The sequence below is a fragment of the Halyomorpha halys genome, unplaced genomic scaffold, assembly GCF_000696795.3.
Source record: "Halyomorpha halys isolate HHAL.00 unplaced genomic scaffold, Hhal_1.1 Scaffold11.1, whole genome shotgun sequence".
Lineage (NCBI taxonomy): Eukaryota > Metazoa > Arthropoda > Insecta > Hemiptera > Pentatomidae > Halyomorpha > Halyomorpha halys.
Genome location: NW_027111958.1, coordinates 785,387 through 802,141, shown reverse-complemented (window position 1 = coordinate 802,141; position 16,755 = coordinate 785,387). Strand labels below are relative to the sequence as shown.

General features: G+C 31.2%; 2 protein-coding genes across 2 annotated transcripts in view; one reads left to right on the top strand and one right to left on the bottom strand.

Moving 5' to 3' along the window:
- Tango1 (transport and golgi organization 1) overlaps positions 1-14,959 on the top strand; it is a 29,129-nt gene extending 14,170 nt beyond the window's left edge. Inside the window, exons 7-17 of the mRNA XM_014417617.2 lie at positions 2,837-2,914; positions 4,489-4,713; positions 4,909-5,055; positions 5,237-5,440; positions 7,563-7,620; positions 7,837-7,975; positions 11,962-12,063; positions 12,643-12,739; positions 12,855-12,972; positions 13,225-13,485; positions 14,735-14,959. Of these exons, the coding sequence (XP_014273103.1) occupies positions 2,837-2,914; positions 4,489-4,713; positions 4,909-5,055; positions 5,237-5,440; positions 7,563-7,620; positions 7,837-7,975; positions 11,962-12,063; positions 12,643-12,739; positions 12,855-12,972; positions 13,225-13,485; positions 14,735-14,799 (1,494 nt within the window). The 3' untranslated portion in view covers positions 14,800-14,959. The remainder of the gene's footprint in view (positions 1-2,836; positions 2,915-4,488; positions 4,714-4,908; positions 5,056-5,236; positions 5,441-7,562; positions 7,621-7,836; positions 7,976-11,961; positions 12,064-12,642; positions 12,740-12,854; positions 12,973-13,224; positions 13,486-14,734) is intronic.
- On the bottom strand, positions 10,116-11,493 carry LOC106678843 (probable salivary secreted peptide). The gene is made up of 2 exons (XM_014417630.2): positions 11,317-11,493; positions 10,116-10,420 (listed from the first exon to the last, which is right to left on the bottom strand). The coding sequence occupies exons 1-2, from the start codon at positions 11,466-11,468 to the stop codon at positions 10,165-10,167; spliced, it is 408 nt and encodes a 135-aa protein (XP_014273116.1). The 5' UTR covers positions 11,469-11,493; the 3' UTR covers positions 10,116-10,164.
- Positions 14,960-16,755: the final 1,796 nt, after the last annotated feature.

Below are 16,755 nucleotides of genomic sequence, written 5' to 3'. Positions count from 1 at the left end.
TAATAATGTGGGTAAGGAAGAATAATAGAGAATAATAATAGAGAGGAAAAGGGGGTAAAAGAAAGATACGAAAAAAAGAGAATAAAACATACCTTCTTGGACGTGCTTTATTAACTTATTTTTGTTATTGTCTGACCGCACCACCAACCATCCTCTTCTCGTATATATTATCTACGATTAAATATCTTCTCATTATTAAAAAAAAAAATAGATACTTAACATCTTTTGGCTCACCTCTCACTATATTGATTCAAGTTAATGATTGATAATTAGGTTTAGAATATTATTGAAAAGAAAAAAACTAACCATAATCAGCCAATGATTGAAAAAAAAAAAATTTTTTTTCCTTTCCCGGCAAAGTGCATCATGGCCACAGAGGGCCTATTGTATGCCGTCCCTCCTCTGCTCAAAGCAGGCCAGTTGCCTTTGTGGATCTGGATATTGTGTATGTGTACCGTCTCGCCAAGTTTAGGGTCTAAGATGCAATCCTTACTGAAGATAAGGAATCATGTCCTGGCTAATGCATTTCATCTACGAATGATGTGGTAGGCACTCTTATCATTCTTTCTGCAGAACCTGCAGATAGAGGACTCTTTCAGTCTCATTTTATAGAGATACGTACTCAACTGACAGTGTCCCTTATATAGACCTGTCACCCATCTTAAAGTACTTCTGTCCGTATTAAGAAGAATGTTGCTTCTTCTCGGGTAGGATCCCTTTAGGAAAAACTTGGACTGCTCCAATCCTCAGGTGTTCCTCCTGAATAACACAGCCTTGCCCTCAGCATTCATTTTGATATGCCTCTTCGCATGGCTGTGACTGATCCCACATATAGGGTCAGATGTAAAATGAGCGGTCTCAGATACTTTCCTAGCAAGATAATCTGTTCGCTCATTCTCTTTAATGCCTTTGTGACCAGGTACCCATTCTACCTGCATCTTGTTGCCTAAGGAAAGAATTTTAGATTAATCTTACACTCTTCCTCCAATTTAGAGCGGGCTACATAACTACCCAGCGCATAGATTGCTGTCTGAAGAAAATAATTTACATAATATATTAGATGGTCAGGACATTGGATTTTTGATAAATCTGGTACAGGTGGCGTATCACACAACGTTCACTTACTAAGTTTATGTCGTCACATTTTGTGTTCGTCAGTGAGCTTGTATTGAAGTTCTCACTAATTTTTACGATTTTTGGAAAAAAAAAATATCTTAAGACCAGAGAAGCCGAAAATTATGAACACAAATTTTTTATTACTATGAAGGAGATGGAGGTGCGGTAAAAAGGAACAAAAAGTAGTTTACAATTATTTATTTGCTGACATTTCACGCCACTTTTCAAGGCTTCACCAGGGCCAAAAAAGATTCAAAACAACTAAAAATATGTTGACAATGTAAGGTAATATGATACAAAGAAGTAAGCTAAGGTTGAGTTGAAAATTAAGTAAATACAAGTGAAAAATTATATATAAATGAACAAAAAGAAATACAATAAGATGTACTATAATAAGTATATATATAAAAAAGAAATAAAGTCTGTTAGATTTAAAATGAACAGATGTAAAAATAGATAAGCAAATATAACAAAAATAAAAAAACGAAAATTGTAAACACTAAGAAACGGAAAACTAAGGAAATGAGATGAGAATAAATAAAGGCCAAGAAGGAATAAATAAAAAATAAAAATATGATAATAATTGTTTTGATGGGACCTTCCTTCAATTTCAAATTATGTAGGAGCTAGAAACGAGTCTAGATTTTGAGTATATACTCCAGATCAGAAGGTGTTTAGTTAGAATATGACAAGAGATTGAGATTAAATAAAAGATAATATATTGAAGGTAAAATAAAAGATAGCTTGTAGAGAGGGGGAGGCCGACAAGTATATAATATTGTTAGTTTTATCAGTTTGAATTTAGATGATTAGGAAGTAATACTGAGATGAGATGGGTTAATGAGAGTGAGGATCACCATTTTATATTTAGTAGAAATATGGTCACTTACTTGCTGCGTGCCCCATGTTAATATGGGTCATCTGTTCTACGGTGCTGCTGAAATGGGTGTCCTGACCCCATGCTGGGTGCTCCTGGTGCCAAGCTCTGCTCCCTGTTTCTAGCCTGACATCTTCTATGACATATGACTCGGTGAGAATAGGCCAGTGGTCCCTGGAGAATCTGTAGGCTCCAATTTCTTAGGGCTCTTCCCCTGCTGTTTACTATATGTGGCACTGATGTTTTGTAGATTCTTGGGTCTTTCACCCAATTAAAGTGTCTCCCCATCTTATACCTCTCAAACCTCAAAACCACAGGCCTTGGGACTGAACAATAATAATAAATAAATCAAGAACAAACAGAACCACCTACCTGTTGTGTTTAGCCTTCTCTCCACTTCAGATTTTGAATTTATCAGATCTGTAAATTTTCTTAGTAATCCATTACCCTTACACGATCAATCGGAACATCCTTCTTTGGTTTTACTGTCATTCCAACTGTCCAAATTCTGCCTTAGATTCAGCTGAATTTGAAAGTACATATTAATACTTTGACCACCCTCTATAAGATAACTTCTAGTTTGCATTGTTATTAGTATGCCTATTATGAGTTATCTCCTAGTTTCTATGGCCAGTTGTTAACTTGCCATATTTCAGAATATTTACAAATTTCATCATTGCTACACAAATATGACTAACAAAAAAATTATGAGATAAATTGTGATGGGGATCTTAGGCAAAAAAATACATGTTATCTTGCTGTAGTCAGTTAACATGGTAAAACTTGAAAATATTGGAAATTAGTTGAATATTTATTAGTTAATATTATTTTTTTTTTTTTCAGTATCGGAGACTTGTCTCAGAAACTTCCCAAAATGAAACAGCAATTGAAGAATTGAGGAAAGAATTAGAAGAAAGTAAAGTAAGTTATCAAGAATTGTATAAACCTAAATATATTAGCCATGGTGACTGAGAGTGTCACCTTAGCAATCTCGGGTCAGAAGCACAAACTGGCCTCCTGGGTGGATTTCGCCTTGTTTAGTGCTGAAAGCTGTAGAGCCCCTACAAATAGAAAATGCCACCCAATCCACAGTTCACATTTTTTTGTTTATCCCAGTTCTCTCTTCTCTTGGAACAGAATATAGCTAAAAATTACAACATTATAGTTAGGTTTCGTTTGTATTATGAAGGTTAGAATCAATATATAAGATTCCTATATACTTAATATTATAGTAAAAAAATATTAATAAATTATCACATTGCTCCTTGGCTAGAACAGTGTCACAACTTGAAAATGCAGAATTTGAGTCAACTTAAATAAAAATACTGCAAAACTTTTATTGAAATAGTATAAGGATATTTTCTATTTCAATATAAGTTACATAAATTTTTTAAGTTGATTTTTCTCAAATATTTCATGTTTATGTTATTGGACTGTTCATAATGGGGTACAGTGCAACCAAGGTGAGTTTGCCCGTGTGTTAAGGGGAGATGCGCAGTGGCAAACATTCTCCCGCCAACCCCACACTCTTTTCTTTACTAGGTCTGTTCAAACAACCACTTCTGACTGTACGTACCGTGTTTAGTATGTGTTTCCCTCCCAAATCCTGTACTGTGCATTTTGGAACAGACCTGCTCAGTTGACGACCTTTCCTTTCCTCTTCTCTACCTACTTCTGGAACTTTACAAGTTTGTTTCAAAACTATTTTTCATTAATATCACAAGATTATAAGTTTACCATATCAAGTAAACTGGGTTGAGGGAAAACTATCCACTCTTAAACCAAAATCGTAATTATGAATGTATTTAAATTCAAGAAAACAGAGGCTGATAATGGTCCAATCCATGTTTCCTCTGTCATGAAAAGCCATAAATTAATGCATTTATCATAAGTTAATCTCTTTCTAGGACCAAGTATACTGCATTTTAAAACATTAAAATTAAGAAAATGGTTAACCCAACTGTTTCACAACCAATTTAAACATTAAAAGAGGCAGTTTTTTTCTGAACACTGTGGTTATTAAAACTGAAAACTTACTTTTTGGAAGATACTGTTTTCTTAAATAGCAATTCAGAACAAAGTTGTGAATATATTTGTCTACAAAGTGAAACAAGAATTAATAAGAAACAGACTCAGTCAAAGGACAAAGAATAACCTAAAGAAACTAGTAACCTCCCGTATTAGTAACTTAGGAGACCGAGAATAGGAAGGATAAATGTTTTCCAAGTACCAACCCAATCCCAAACTGGGTGGGCTTTACCAAGTTCCGGACTTCCTCTTGGTTTGTTCCTGGTAAGGGGGATTTTTTATAGCGTTGAGGGGAGAAGAAGCTGGAGTTAGGGGTGCACGAGTTCCCTTCCCCTATTGGCAAACTTATCTTGGATGGACTATAAAAACGTTGTTGGTTGACAGATCATATTTGATAAATTTACTTCCAATATTTTTACCATTTTAGGAATTGAGATTTTTATTACTAATTATTTTTCATTTATAAGGCTGCCAGAGGGGTCTTGGAAGAAGAGATCAAAAGACTGGAAAAAGAGATTGAGTCTCTTGTTGAAGAAGGAGATGAAATGCATAGGATGTTGTCCGAGTCATTTTCTGAAGAAGAAAGGACCAAATCCCTTCTTGCAAATATTTCTGATTTGAAGAGTGTACTGTCTGATAGATTGAAGGAGATAGTATCCTTAACTGAACAGTTGGACAATGAAAAACAGGAGGTAGTTATCATCTTAATACTTAATCTATTTTCTAATTTTTTTAATTATACGTTTTACTATACCATTATGAGTGTTGTATCTTTATGAAAACTAATTAGTGTTTCATTTTGTTTTGTCAAAAAAAAAAATATATATATTTATAGTTATAAATGACAATTAATATTCTATATTTGATAACCTATGATATGGTCCCAGGTAGAACTTCTGACGATTAGTTTGAAGAAATCTGAAGAAAAAAGAGAAGCTACTGAAGATAAACTTACGAAAGTTTTGATCGATGCAGATACGAAAACTTTAGCCGTGACGAAGGAGTTTGAAGAAAAAATAACGACATTAGAAAGGGTATGGCTCTATTATTAATATTTTTTATTTAAGTAATTTATTTAATAATATTTATCTTCTATAGATATTTATTTTATGATTCTATTTAGGTATCAAAATGCTAATTGATTTAGAAATGTTATTATCTTCATTTCTTTCCAGTGATAAATATGTATTAAATAAAAATAAATGTTTATTTCAGATTATCGAAGAAAGATCCTTAGAGCGAACCAATTTCGAGAAACAAATATGTGAACTCAAGGGAACTTGCGAAACTCTGATGGTCGAGAAGGAATTGGCTGAGAAAGAATTGAAGAAGGCTCATGGAGTAAGCTCAGGGAAGGCATTAAGTGAATGGTTAGAAGCAAAGAGTATAAGAACAGATTTCTTGACCATTCAGAAAGAGGTAGTTTTTATTTTATTTAGTATTAATTTTGAGTTTTGGAGCTTTAAAATAATTATGGATAAATAAAAAGAACCAAACATCTTTGCAGTAATATAAAAATATATTTATGAGGAGAAGATGGTCGGGTTGCGGTTGTTAGAGAACACAAACAAGTAGTACTTATTTATTAGTACCAATATTTTGGCCGGAATTTCAGGCCTTCATCAGGGCTATGAATAAAAAACAAAGAAATACAGAATAACTAGAAAATAAAAAGATAACTGATAACATAGGTACATAAATAGTATTGGAAGAAACTGTATAGTGTAAGTATAATAATAAGAAAACAGATAATAAGTAAAATACTGGAAGATTGCTGATTGACCGTGTGTATTAATAAATGGAATATTATCCGGGTGTGGTCAAATTAAACTCAAAACGTAATATTTTGTACTATTTTTATTTGAGCCAATGTTTCGCCCCATGTTGCAGGGCTTCGTCAAGACTAAAAAAAGATATAAACACTTACATAAGTAAAAAAGTAAATGGAAAATTGCAAGTGTATACAATGAAATGTAAAAATTTAAAGGTTATAACCAATAAATTAAAATGGAAATAGTAACAGATAAAAAGAAGAAATATAAAAGAAAGTGCTAATTAAGAGATGAAAAGGGATAAGAATAAAATAAAAAAGAGAGAAAAACCTGTTTTGACGGAAGTCAAAGTCATAGTGAACCGTTTGTATTGGGAGAAGTGGGGATGGCAGTTAAGTACGTCACATTTGAAAATAATTTTAAAGTAAACAGTGTAGAAACTATTAAAATTAGGTAAACAATAAATATTATCATATTATATTTATAATTATAATATACCATTATCATTTATTGTTTACCTAATTTTAATATTTTCTCAACAACCTTTTCTGCTTATTTAACATATTTTGATAATTGAGGAATCTTCCACCGAACCATTTCACTTTTGCTTGTAATCTGGCATCAGTCCGTATGTTTCATATATTTAAAAAAAAATTAATCTCTTTTTCTGCTCTTTTCTTATTCTTTCTTTCTTACCCAGGTTATTAAGTTATATTTATCGCATCAAATTATTTTCATTTTTATTACTTACTCTTCCTATTGGCTTTAATAGTTTTTTACTTTATTTCATTGATTCTGTTGTTTTACTTACACATTTAATTAATTACATGTAGGTTAAACTTTTTTAAAACCTTAATTTTCAATAATTTTAATTTTGTACATATATTTACTTATTGGATTTTCATATGTAACTTATTTTCTTTTTCATTCCTCTTGCATATTATTTTTTTTTTGTCTCCTTATAATACCAATACTATACATTTTCTTCCAATACTACTTATATACCTACATTATCCATTATCTTCTTATTTTGTCGTTGTTCTTTATTTCTCTTCATCTATTATGGTTTTTATTCAAATTCAGGCCAAAACTTTAGTACTAATAAAATAAGTTTTATTTATTTGCGTTCTTCACTGACCGTACCCAGACCATCTTTTCATATCATATCTATTGTCAACAACTAACACATCATATAAAAATATATATTTATATTATTAAGGAGATGGTCAGGGCTACATTTGAGAAGGAACAAAAATAGTAATCAACTATTTGTTTATTTTCTGCTGACATTTCAACCTACATTGTAGGTTCATCGGCGCCACAGTACAGAGATCTGAAGAAGGTAGATTCAATGTAAGAATAAAAGAATGATATAAAAAATGTAAAGGTGGAGGTATATAAACAATAAAAAAAAAATTAATTTCATAAGAGGATAAAGATTTTATTTTTAATTCTTTATTTTATTTAAAATATTTTTATTGTTTATATCACATCATCATAAATACTTTTCATATCATTCTTTTACCCTTACGTTGACTCTAGGTTCTTTTTATCTTTTTATTATAGCCTTGGTGAATACCTACCATGTAGGTCGAAACGTCAACAGACAATAAATAGTTTATTACTATTTTTTCTTCCTTCTTGACCACAGCCCTGACCATCTCCTACATATTAACAACTTAAGGTCAATCATCTATATATATATACATATACATACAGTCTTCTAAAAATATTGATATATTTTTCTAAAGTACATTATTTGTGTTTAGGCTGAAAAGCTTAATGAAGCTTTGGAAGAAGCCAAGAATCGAGGAGCTCTCCTTGAAGGTGAGGTTTTTTTTTTTTTTTATTAAATATAGAATTATTTTGTGTCTGATATTTTTATTCATGAGATAGTTTTTAAATGTATATTATTTTTATTGTTAAATCAATTGTATTAGTTTGTTTTAGCCTGTCTAAGCATAAATAACTTAAATTTTTATACATAAATATTTATTGAAATTAAGTATGAATAATAAATTTATTGAATATTTATTGTTTCAGAGAAAGAGAAAGAGCTTCTTAGCGAAATAGATGATCTTAATAACAAATATGAAGCAGCAGAAAAAGATAAAATTGAAGCTCTTACAAAACTTCAAGTTTTATCTAATTACTTCAAAGAAAAGGAAATACAGCTCCAAGAGTAAGTGATAAAATTTGACATTTAATGAATAATTAATTTGCACATTACGAAGAGAAAATTTGAAAAAAAGGAACATATTTACAAGATGATATGTTGTAGTTTATTTTGAGCATTATGCTTTGACTTTTATTATGATCATTTGTGACATTATTATTCGATGTGTTAATTGACTGAATATTTAAAAATTTTTACTTTGTCAAATGCCTGATCACATACTGAAATGCAAGGTTTTCACTTACGGAGTATGTGATATATGTTATCTTTTCTACATTTATGAAAAGATCAAGTTTCTTCATAGCATCCAGGAATTCTTATAAAGCACCAGATAATGATACAAGTGTTTTACTGATGATGATAATATCACCTGTATAGTCCGTGATATCAATAAAAATATTGACGATTATGCCTTTTATTAATTATCCGGGATTTGTCTGGATCTCACTGTTATTTTCAAATCCAAATTAAACAATGTAAGAGACCATGAATTACCCTTTATACATGAAAATCCCTGAAGAAGGCGTCATGAATCTTTGCTTGGCACTTTGTGTTTGTGAGAGTCATTTTTGCAAGCTGCACAAAGTTCTTTGGCAATCTTGATAAACTATTACTGTTGGAGCGAGGGGCTTTTCATGAATGAAAAAAAATAAAATTATTTATTTATCTCTTCCCAGAAAAAAAAAAAAGACTGGTTCAGGTAAAAAATATGTAAACCCCAAAGAATCAAAATAATACAGAAAATGGAATATTAAAGAAAATATGTTTTCCAACTTTCATACAAATTTAATAATCAAAATATAAACAAATAAAATAAAATAAATTATATCCTATTATTATTACAAATTGTGTTATAAAATAATAAATATATATACACAAAAACCAAAATATTTTGTCTGTAATAAAGAAATATCTCTCACTCACAGTAGGTGGCCGAAAAGAAGGTTGTTCAAATGTCTTGATATGTGCATGTCGAATAAAAAATTAATATCTCCGAAATTGCTTCCAAGATGGCCACCATTATCCAATTGGTTAAGGTCTGGTGGAAATTAGGTGGGTGTGGGTCAATCCTGAGACGGTACCCCAAAATGAAGCAGCCTGAATAAGCAGTGAGCCGGTGGGTGAAAGCACCAGATACAATTTTGTCTCCAGTGCCTTCTAGTACTCTCACAAAAGATACAAATGGTCATAAGTTGGTGTGTGAAGGTGCTGAAAACAACATAGATCTGGTACCTCCTAAAACTTGCCGTTGACTGACCCTTAGCCTGTATCCAGGTCTTAATCCTACAGCTCTTGGTATTGTCTATATGTATAGATGCCATACAACAACAAATCTCTTAAGTGTCCCTGATTTATGTTGAGAGTTCTAAGTAAATTTTAATTACAAATACAAAATAACTTATAGTTAAGAAATAAGAAAAAAAATTGGAAAGTAAAGGATAAAACAATTAAATTAAAAATAAACCAAACTTCGGGAGTTAACAATTACTAGGTGCTATTATAACATATTCTCTTCATACTCTCATCATATCATACTCTGACTTACTAGGAGCTATTATTACATATCAAAAATACTATAAATATTTTCCATTTTACTCCTTTGCTTTGAGACTCTTTTATCCTGGGAATAAAAAGTAAGGATCTAATTTGTTACAGTGTAACACTTTCTCTTCGTTGCATTCTATCTCGTCAATGGATTGCAAAGTATTTTTCTTAATTTTAAATGGCCCTGTTCTAATATCATCCAACTTTCTTCTATTTATAATGATGAGTAGGTAGTAGATCATGGATAATAGAAGATAAACAAAACTGTTTATATGATAGTGATAGTATAGATTAATCGAAAATTAAAAGTTTTAAAAATTAATGAAGTTTAAAAAAAAAATAGGGTGGTTTTGAATTATAATTAATGACCTGGGCAGAATAGTCTGCAAAACATTTTTAAATTTTGGTGTGAGGTGATAATTTATATTTTAAGATTGTCCTTGAGGGTGGCCGAATTTGCTAAAACATTGGACTATTGACATAATAAAAATTGTTGAGACTAAACCCGGTTACCATTTGATTCATTGTATTTATTTTGTTATGTCATATGAAATGACAGGGGAAATAAAGGATAAAATTAAAAAAAATCTATAAATCTACATAAATTTCATATTATTTATTTTAATGGACATTTCAAATTGTTATATAATTTAATGACCATAGATATTTATGAGAAATTCCATTCCATGATTTCTTTGAGATTTAATATGGAATGTAACGGAGTTTTGTCCTACTCCACCATTCCTGATGTACACACACCCTCCAGTTCCGTCCGATCTTTGGTCCAAGACTTCAATGTAGTTAATTTTTCCCAATGGGGTCTTCCCAGATCCTGGGTAGTCTGCGTCTATGCTTATCACTCGCATCCATTTGGACTTGTATTTGATATGATCTTGGTATAGAAGCCTGGAATATTAGGGAAAATTAGTTTCTGAATTGAGTTATGAAAGGCATTATTAACTCCTAAATTAAAAAAAAAATTCTCTAAACTATAATATAACTGTGCTTAGTTGAGATATATACTCAGTGTTATGAGCCTAATTAGATCCCTTTTATATTAATCCTTGGTAAAAAATTTTATTGAACTCTTAGTTAACCATTTCTCTTTGTTTAACCTTCAGTTAAACAGTTCAATGTATGAGAAACAAGAAATATGAGATCATTTAATATCCTTCATTTATATTCGCAAGGAAATAAATACATGTAAAAACTCGTTATTTGATTAAAATAATTCTTACTTTCCGACAGTTGAAATTTCTCCTAAAACTATTTCTAGTGTATTTTTGGCAATAGTGTGAAATTATGTAAGTCCCATTTTAGATTTTTATTATTATGATTTAGAGTTTTTTTTGTTGTTTTTTTTTGTGAATTTTGTTTAAAACAATGAGATCGTTTATTATATTTTGGCGTTTTATACTTCAGTTTTAATGTTTGAATCAAAATTAAAATTTATTAAATCATTGGTTTACAGGTAATATGGGTATTTATAGCTTGGAATCTATGTAAGATGTAAATGTACACGATACTCCCATAATATTAATTCAAAAGAGAAAAGAGAGGAAAAATGTTCAATATTTTTTACGATGTAAATATAAATATAAATATTAAATTTTTAAAACATGTTTTTTCTCTAATTGACTGTGATTTGGTTTCACACTTTCTGAAGTTGTACTCATTTTGTCTATTGTAATTATTGTAAAATAATTCTGGTCATAAAGAATCTACTATATTTAATCAGTCGGGGCTTACTTTAATTAAATCCTAATAAAAATATTATTGTATAACAGTATAATTGTTTTTACCTGTCTAAATATGACTTTGATCCATAGAAGTAGTGGTGAGTCTTATTGCCATGCCCGCAGTCGGAATCAGTTACCGCAGCCTCTACAGACACTAACTGTAAGAGGATTGCGGCGGCGACGGCGAGAAGTAAGGCGTGGTATATTCCTTTCATGGTTAACTGATGATTTGTCGTTCCGTCCCATCCTACTTATAGTCTGTTATCTGTCCATTTTTTTTTTCTGATTGATAACTTTTTCTAAGATATCAAATGATATAAATAATATATCCATTAAAATGAATCATGTGTTTTGTTCTCGTGAGATATCTTTTAGTTTTTTCACCTGAAATCATTATTGTTGAAGAGGCTTTAAGTGGTTGGAGTGGATGTGATTTGTTGATCACCACTGTTATCTTGATTTGAAGTGTTCTTATTAAAATAATTAAATTTTTTTTTTATTTTCCATTAATGTTTCTGTTGATCTGTAGTTAATGATAAGTTAATTTAACTTGTATACGTTAGATGTATCAACATAACCAATCAGATGGAATGCACAACAAATTATTCGTTTAAATTTTCCTAACAATTTTTCTTATCCTCTTTATGTATTATGATCTAATTTGTGTTTTATTATAATTTTATATACTTTTTTTTTTTGTTATTTTAGAGAGCTCGGAATTAAGGAATCACAATGGCTTCAAAAGCAAAGCGAAGATCACACTATATACGAGCAGATGCGCTCTCTGCGGGAAGAAAATCTGAGTTATAAGTGAGTATTATCCACAGTTGAGCTTATGTTGTTATCATTAGGAATCGCAATATCAATAATCTTGGCTTTCTTATTTATGGAGAGCATATCTGGTTTGTTATGACACACTGCTTAATACATAAATATAGATTTGTCCCAGTATAGTTTGGTGGGGTCTTTTTGAAGTATCCTTGGATTATACGAGCCAGTAGGTCAAGTTTCAATGCTAGGGCCTGATGGAAAATTTTCACCAACTATTATACCTCTGGTGGTATTTAGTACCCACCATTGCCCTACATCCACCTTTGATACTGTATTGATTCCAACATTACTAAGAATAACTGACTTTTGTGAGATATTGTTGTTTCCTTTAGGATATTATTATTATGTTTAGATTTTTTTCCCTCGTGATGACCTATGAAGATCCTTCGTAAGAAGTCCCTTAATGAAGCGCTACAAAGTAGGGCAAAATGTCGGCAAATAAATAGTTGTTAACTACTTTTTTTCTCTTTTGACTGCACCTCTGACCATCTTCATAATTTGAAATTATATATATGAGTATACTAAATAATAACATTTATCATTAAAATTTATTTACAGGGCTCAGAACGATGCTTTGAAAAAGGAAATTATTGATCAAGAGGCTTCCTTTAAGATACAGATTGCTAATGAAGAACAGAAAGCTCAAGAAAATTGGGTATTTAAAAAATATATATATATTTTATTATATGCATTTCATATAGTATTGAGTTTTGTTACATAATTGTCATCATATCTATTTATACATTAAAATAATTATTAAATTTTTCTAGATCAACCTAAGGCATACAGAGCGTAGGCTGAAAGAAGTGCAAATGGAAGCAGCTCATCTCAGATCGAGGCTTACTGCGGTAGAAGCGAATCCTGATGCTTTAGAAGATAAGCATAAGAGTGCGATTTTTATTCTTATTCTTGTTTGTTTTTATATTTATGTAAAACAATTTTTTTTTTTTTTTTGAAGGTTGTATATTAATGAAATTTTATGGTTCTTCTGACTACACTTAATTTTACTTGAATGGGTAGATAATGTATAGTAAACAAAGTGTGGTTGGAAATGTGTTGGTTTCTAATACTTCCTGAGATAAAAAATCTAAAATATATTTTTTGTGTTTAATGCTTAAATAATTTATTTGTATGATGTAGGCCTTGAGATGGTGAACGGAGATGTGAGTATGGGAGCTGCGTCGCCACCGTTTATGCTTTTCCCACCCCCTGATTATATTCCTCCACCTCCTCTTGTCTCTCCGACTCGGCCTCCTCCACTCGGAAGGCTGTCATCGCCTCCTCTTACTCCGCCTGCTCCGCTCTCGCCTTTTGATTACTATCCACCTCCACCACCGTCTCCGCCTCCTCCATTGAGGGTCCATAAGCCTCAACCTAGGGAGCCTCATCGCAAGCAAAAAGGTTTTTATAGTCCAATAAATAATTATAATTTTATAACATAAGTATTTATGTCACATAAGTTATTATTCTAATATTTGCCTATTCTTTATCTTCTTAATATTAAAATGTCTGATTACCTATTGAAAATTCTAAAACAAATCCTATAGTCTCCCAAATACCAGTAAATAGTTAAGCAGTCAATGTTTTTCCGTGAATCATCAGAATTGGGAAAAATAAGATCATATAAAAGCAGACCTGAGATATTTTACTAATAATAATTCATTCTAAGATAGTACAATTACTATCACTACCACTGCCTACCATGTATGTACTACTACTTTTACTATTAGCTACTACTACTACTGTGACCACCACCACTGACTACCACTTCCACTATCTGCTATATACCTCTATCATTACTACTACTACAACCAGCACTACTACCTCTTGTAACCACTGCCTACCATGTATGTACTACTACTTTTACTATTTGCTGCTGCTACTGCTACTGCTACTGCTACTGCTGCTACTACTACTACTACTACTGCTACTGCTACTACTACTGTGACCATCACCACTGACTACTACTACTAATTCCACTATTATTCCTACCTCTACTGCCACTAATATTATTATCCCCACTACTTCTACTTACTACCACTCCTATTTACTACTGCTACTACTACTACTTCCACTATTGATCACCACTGACTACTACTACTAATTCCACTATTATTCCTACCTCTACTGCCACTAATATTATTATCCCCACTACTTCTACTTACTACCACTCCTATTTACTACTGCTACTACTACTACTTCCACTATTGTTCCTACCTCTACTGCCACTAATATTATTATCCCCACTACTTCTACTTACTACCACTCCTATTTACTACTGCTACTACTACTACTCCTACTTTCACTAATATTACCAATACTATTATTTATTACTGCAACTATTATTATCACTACACCTAATACTTTTACTACTACCACTCCGTTACTACTATTTCCACTAATATTACTATTACTAATATACCTCTACCATTACTACTACTACTACCAACACTATTACCTTTTGTTAGTGTGATGATTATTTTTTATTACTATTTACGACAGTTTCAGACTTGTAGGCATTTGTTTTGGAATCTTCACAAGGTAACTTGATTATAATATTTGTCTCTAATTTGAGAACTGCATATGGTACATTATTATTTTTTTATTTCATGCAATGCTATTCATTTTTTAATATAATTATTTTTTACAGATTCACAATCTTCGAATCATTCCTCAGAGTCAACAGAAAAACCGATCAGAAGAGGAAAAAGATAGTGAAAATATATTGTGATTTATAAAATACCATTTACCTTAGAATAATATGCTTTCGCGCTTTTATCAGTCTGATAACTGTGTAATATTGTACAAAGTGTATTATAACTTACTAGTCCTTAATTGTTTTATTAAAAATAAAATGAAATGGAGTTTAGGGAAATCGAATGTATTATCAAATTGTGATTTTCATCTCAAATCCTTGAGAGATAAAAAAAAAAAGAAAGAAGAGGGATATTTTATTGCCTTTGAGGTAAAAGAATATCTTGTTGCTAATGTAATCTTTGATCATGTATAGAAATCTATTTTATATATTGTTTGTTTGTACTGGTAAACTTACCGAAGGTCCTAACAGAGTGAAAAAGTATGGAAGTTGTTATTATTTTATCTTATATTTCATTATTTAACAGTACATACCCGGGCACAGAATATATGTTATTTAATACTCATATTGGTTTTAAAATGCTCCTAATATTCACATAAAGTTGTATTTGCATTAGTTTAGAAACTATTGTGTTAAAATTTTTTTCCTATATATTCCCATATTAAAAACGCTGGTCCGTGTTACTTGTGTGTTTTCTTAACCACATGTAAACCAATTTTGATAAAATTTATTTTTTAAACCAGTTTGTATACATTTTCAAAAACATCAATGAATTTAGCTAAAAACATTGATTTGTGAAAGTATCATTTTATTGAATTGATACATAAATAATGGACATTTTATTAAAAATATACCATATATTTTCATCTACAGTATATATTAAGTAAAAACAATTTCCATTAGTGCACTTTTGCCATTATCCAACAAGCTTGTTTATATAAGAATGGAATTCCATAAATATTTTCAATGTTGTACTCTGGTTTTGAAAGTTTTTCTCTTAAAAACATATCTAGGTGTTTAAAAAAGTGGATGTCAGTTGGAGGAAGGTTGGGTTAATAGGTTGTGTTTTAAAGAATTTTGTAGCCCAACTCGTGCAGTCATCATAGTAGTTAGTAAAGGATCATCATGGAGAAGGAATTGTTCAAATTAATCAATGCCGGAACGTTGGAATTTCTGATGCTAGGGATTCCTTTCTTGACTTTGTTGGCTGTAATAGTATTACCAGGAATGAGAAAGATATTGTGGATAATACCAATTGTTGACTATTTATTTTCTAACATAAGGGACATAATCCCTAGTCTTTAGTGGGTCTCGATTGCCAAACCACTTCAGCTGTCGATCCTATAGGACAGTGGTTTCCAACCCTTTTGGTACAAGTAGAAAAATGGAGCTTTTTTGGTAGAAAAAAGTTGATGGAGGTACCTCTACGTTATCATTTGATATGAATAGAGTGTCAGATGTATGTTGAGCAAAAGCTAAGAAAGGTTAAATAAAATATCTGCACACAACCTGAGCAAAATTGAAGAAAATCTTATCCAAGCCAGTATGTTGAGGAGGCCCCTCACCTCCGGATTCTTTCTTTAATAATAACACCATTTAGAATGGACATTTTACAATTAATAAATAAATATTACCGGTAATGTTAAAATAGCAAAGGTAGTAAAAGGCAATACCTAATACGATTTATTCCTTTCTTCACACAATAAAGTATTCACTAATTAATTGCTTTTCTGTTTTAGAGGGATCAGAAAAAAATAAAGCCAGTATGTTACAGCAGTTCAAGCGTGTTAGATCTTATTCCTTCTTCTTCTTTTTTGACATGTTGCTTTCGCCGATACTTAGGTCTTTTACAGCAATCCAAGGGTGTTTTATCTTACTTTTTAAGTTTTGCTCTTGCCGATACTTAGTGCTGCCGAAACCCGGGACCTTTACATACCGGAGAAATTTTTGTTTTCAAGAAGATTTTTTGACGTGACAACGTCTTATAAATCATTTTGCGGGATGCCATGTTATAAATCATTTTGCGGGATGCCATGTTAGAAAAAGTGTCCCGTAACGGAAGTAGATTGTGGGGG

Excerpts from the sequence above, each read along its gene's own strand:
- LOC106678843 (XM_014417630.2), bottom strand. The coding sequence starts at position 11,468 with ATGAAAGGAATATACCACGCCTTACTTCTCGCCGTCGCCGCCGCAATC. Across the intron at positions 10,421-11,316 it reads TCAAAGTCATATTTAGACAG|GCTTCTATACCAAGATCATA; the intron begins GTAAAAACAATT and ends CTAATATTCCAG.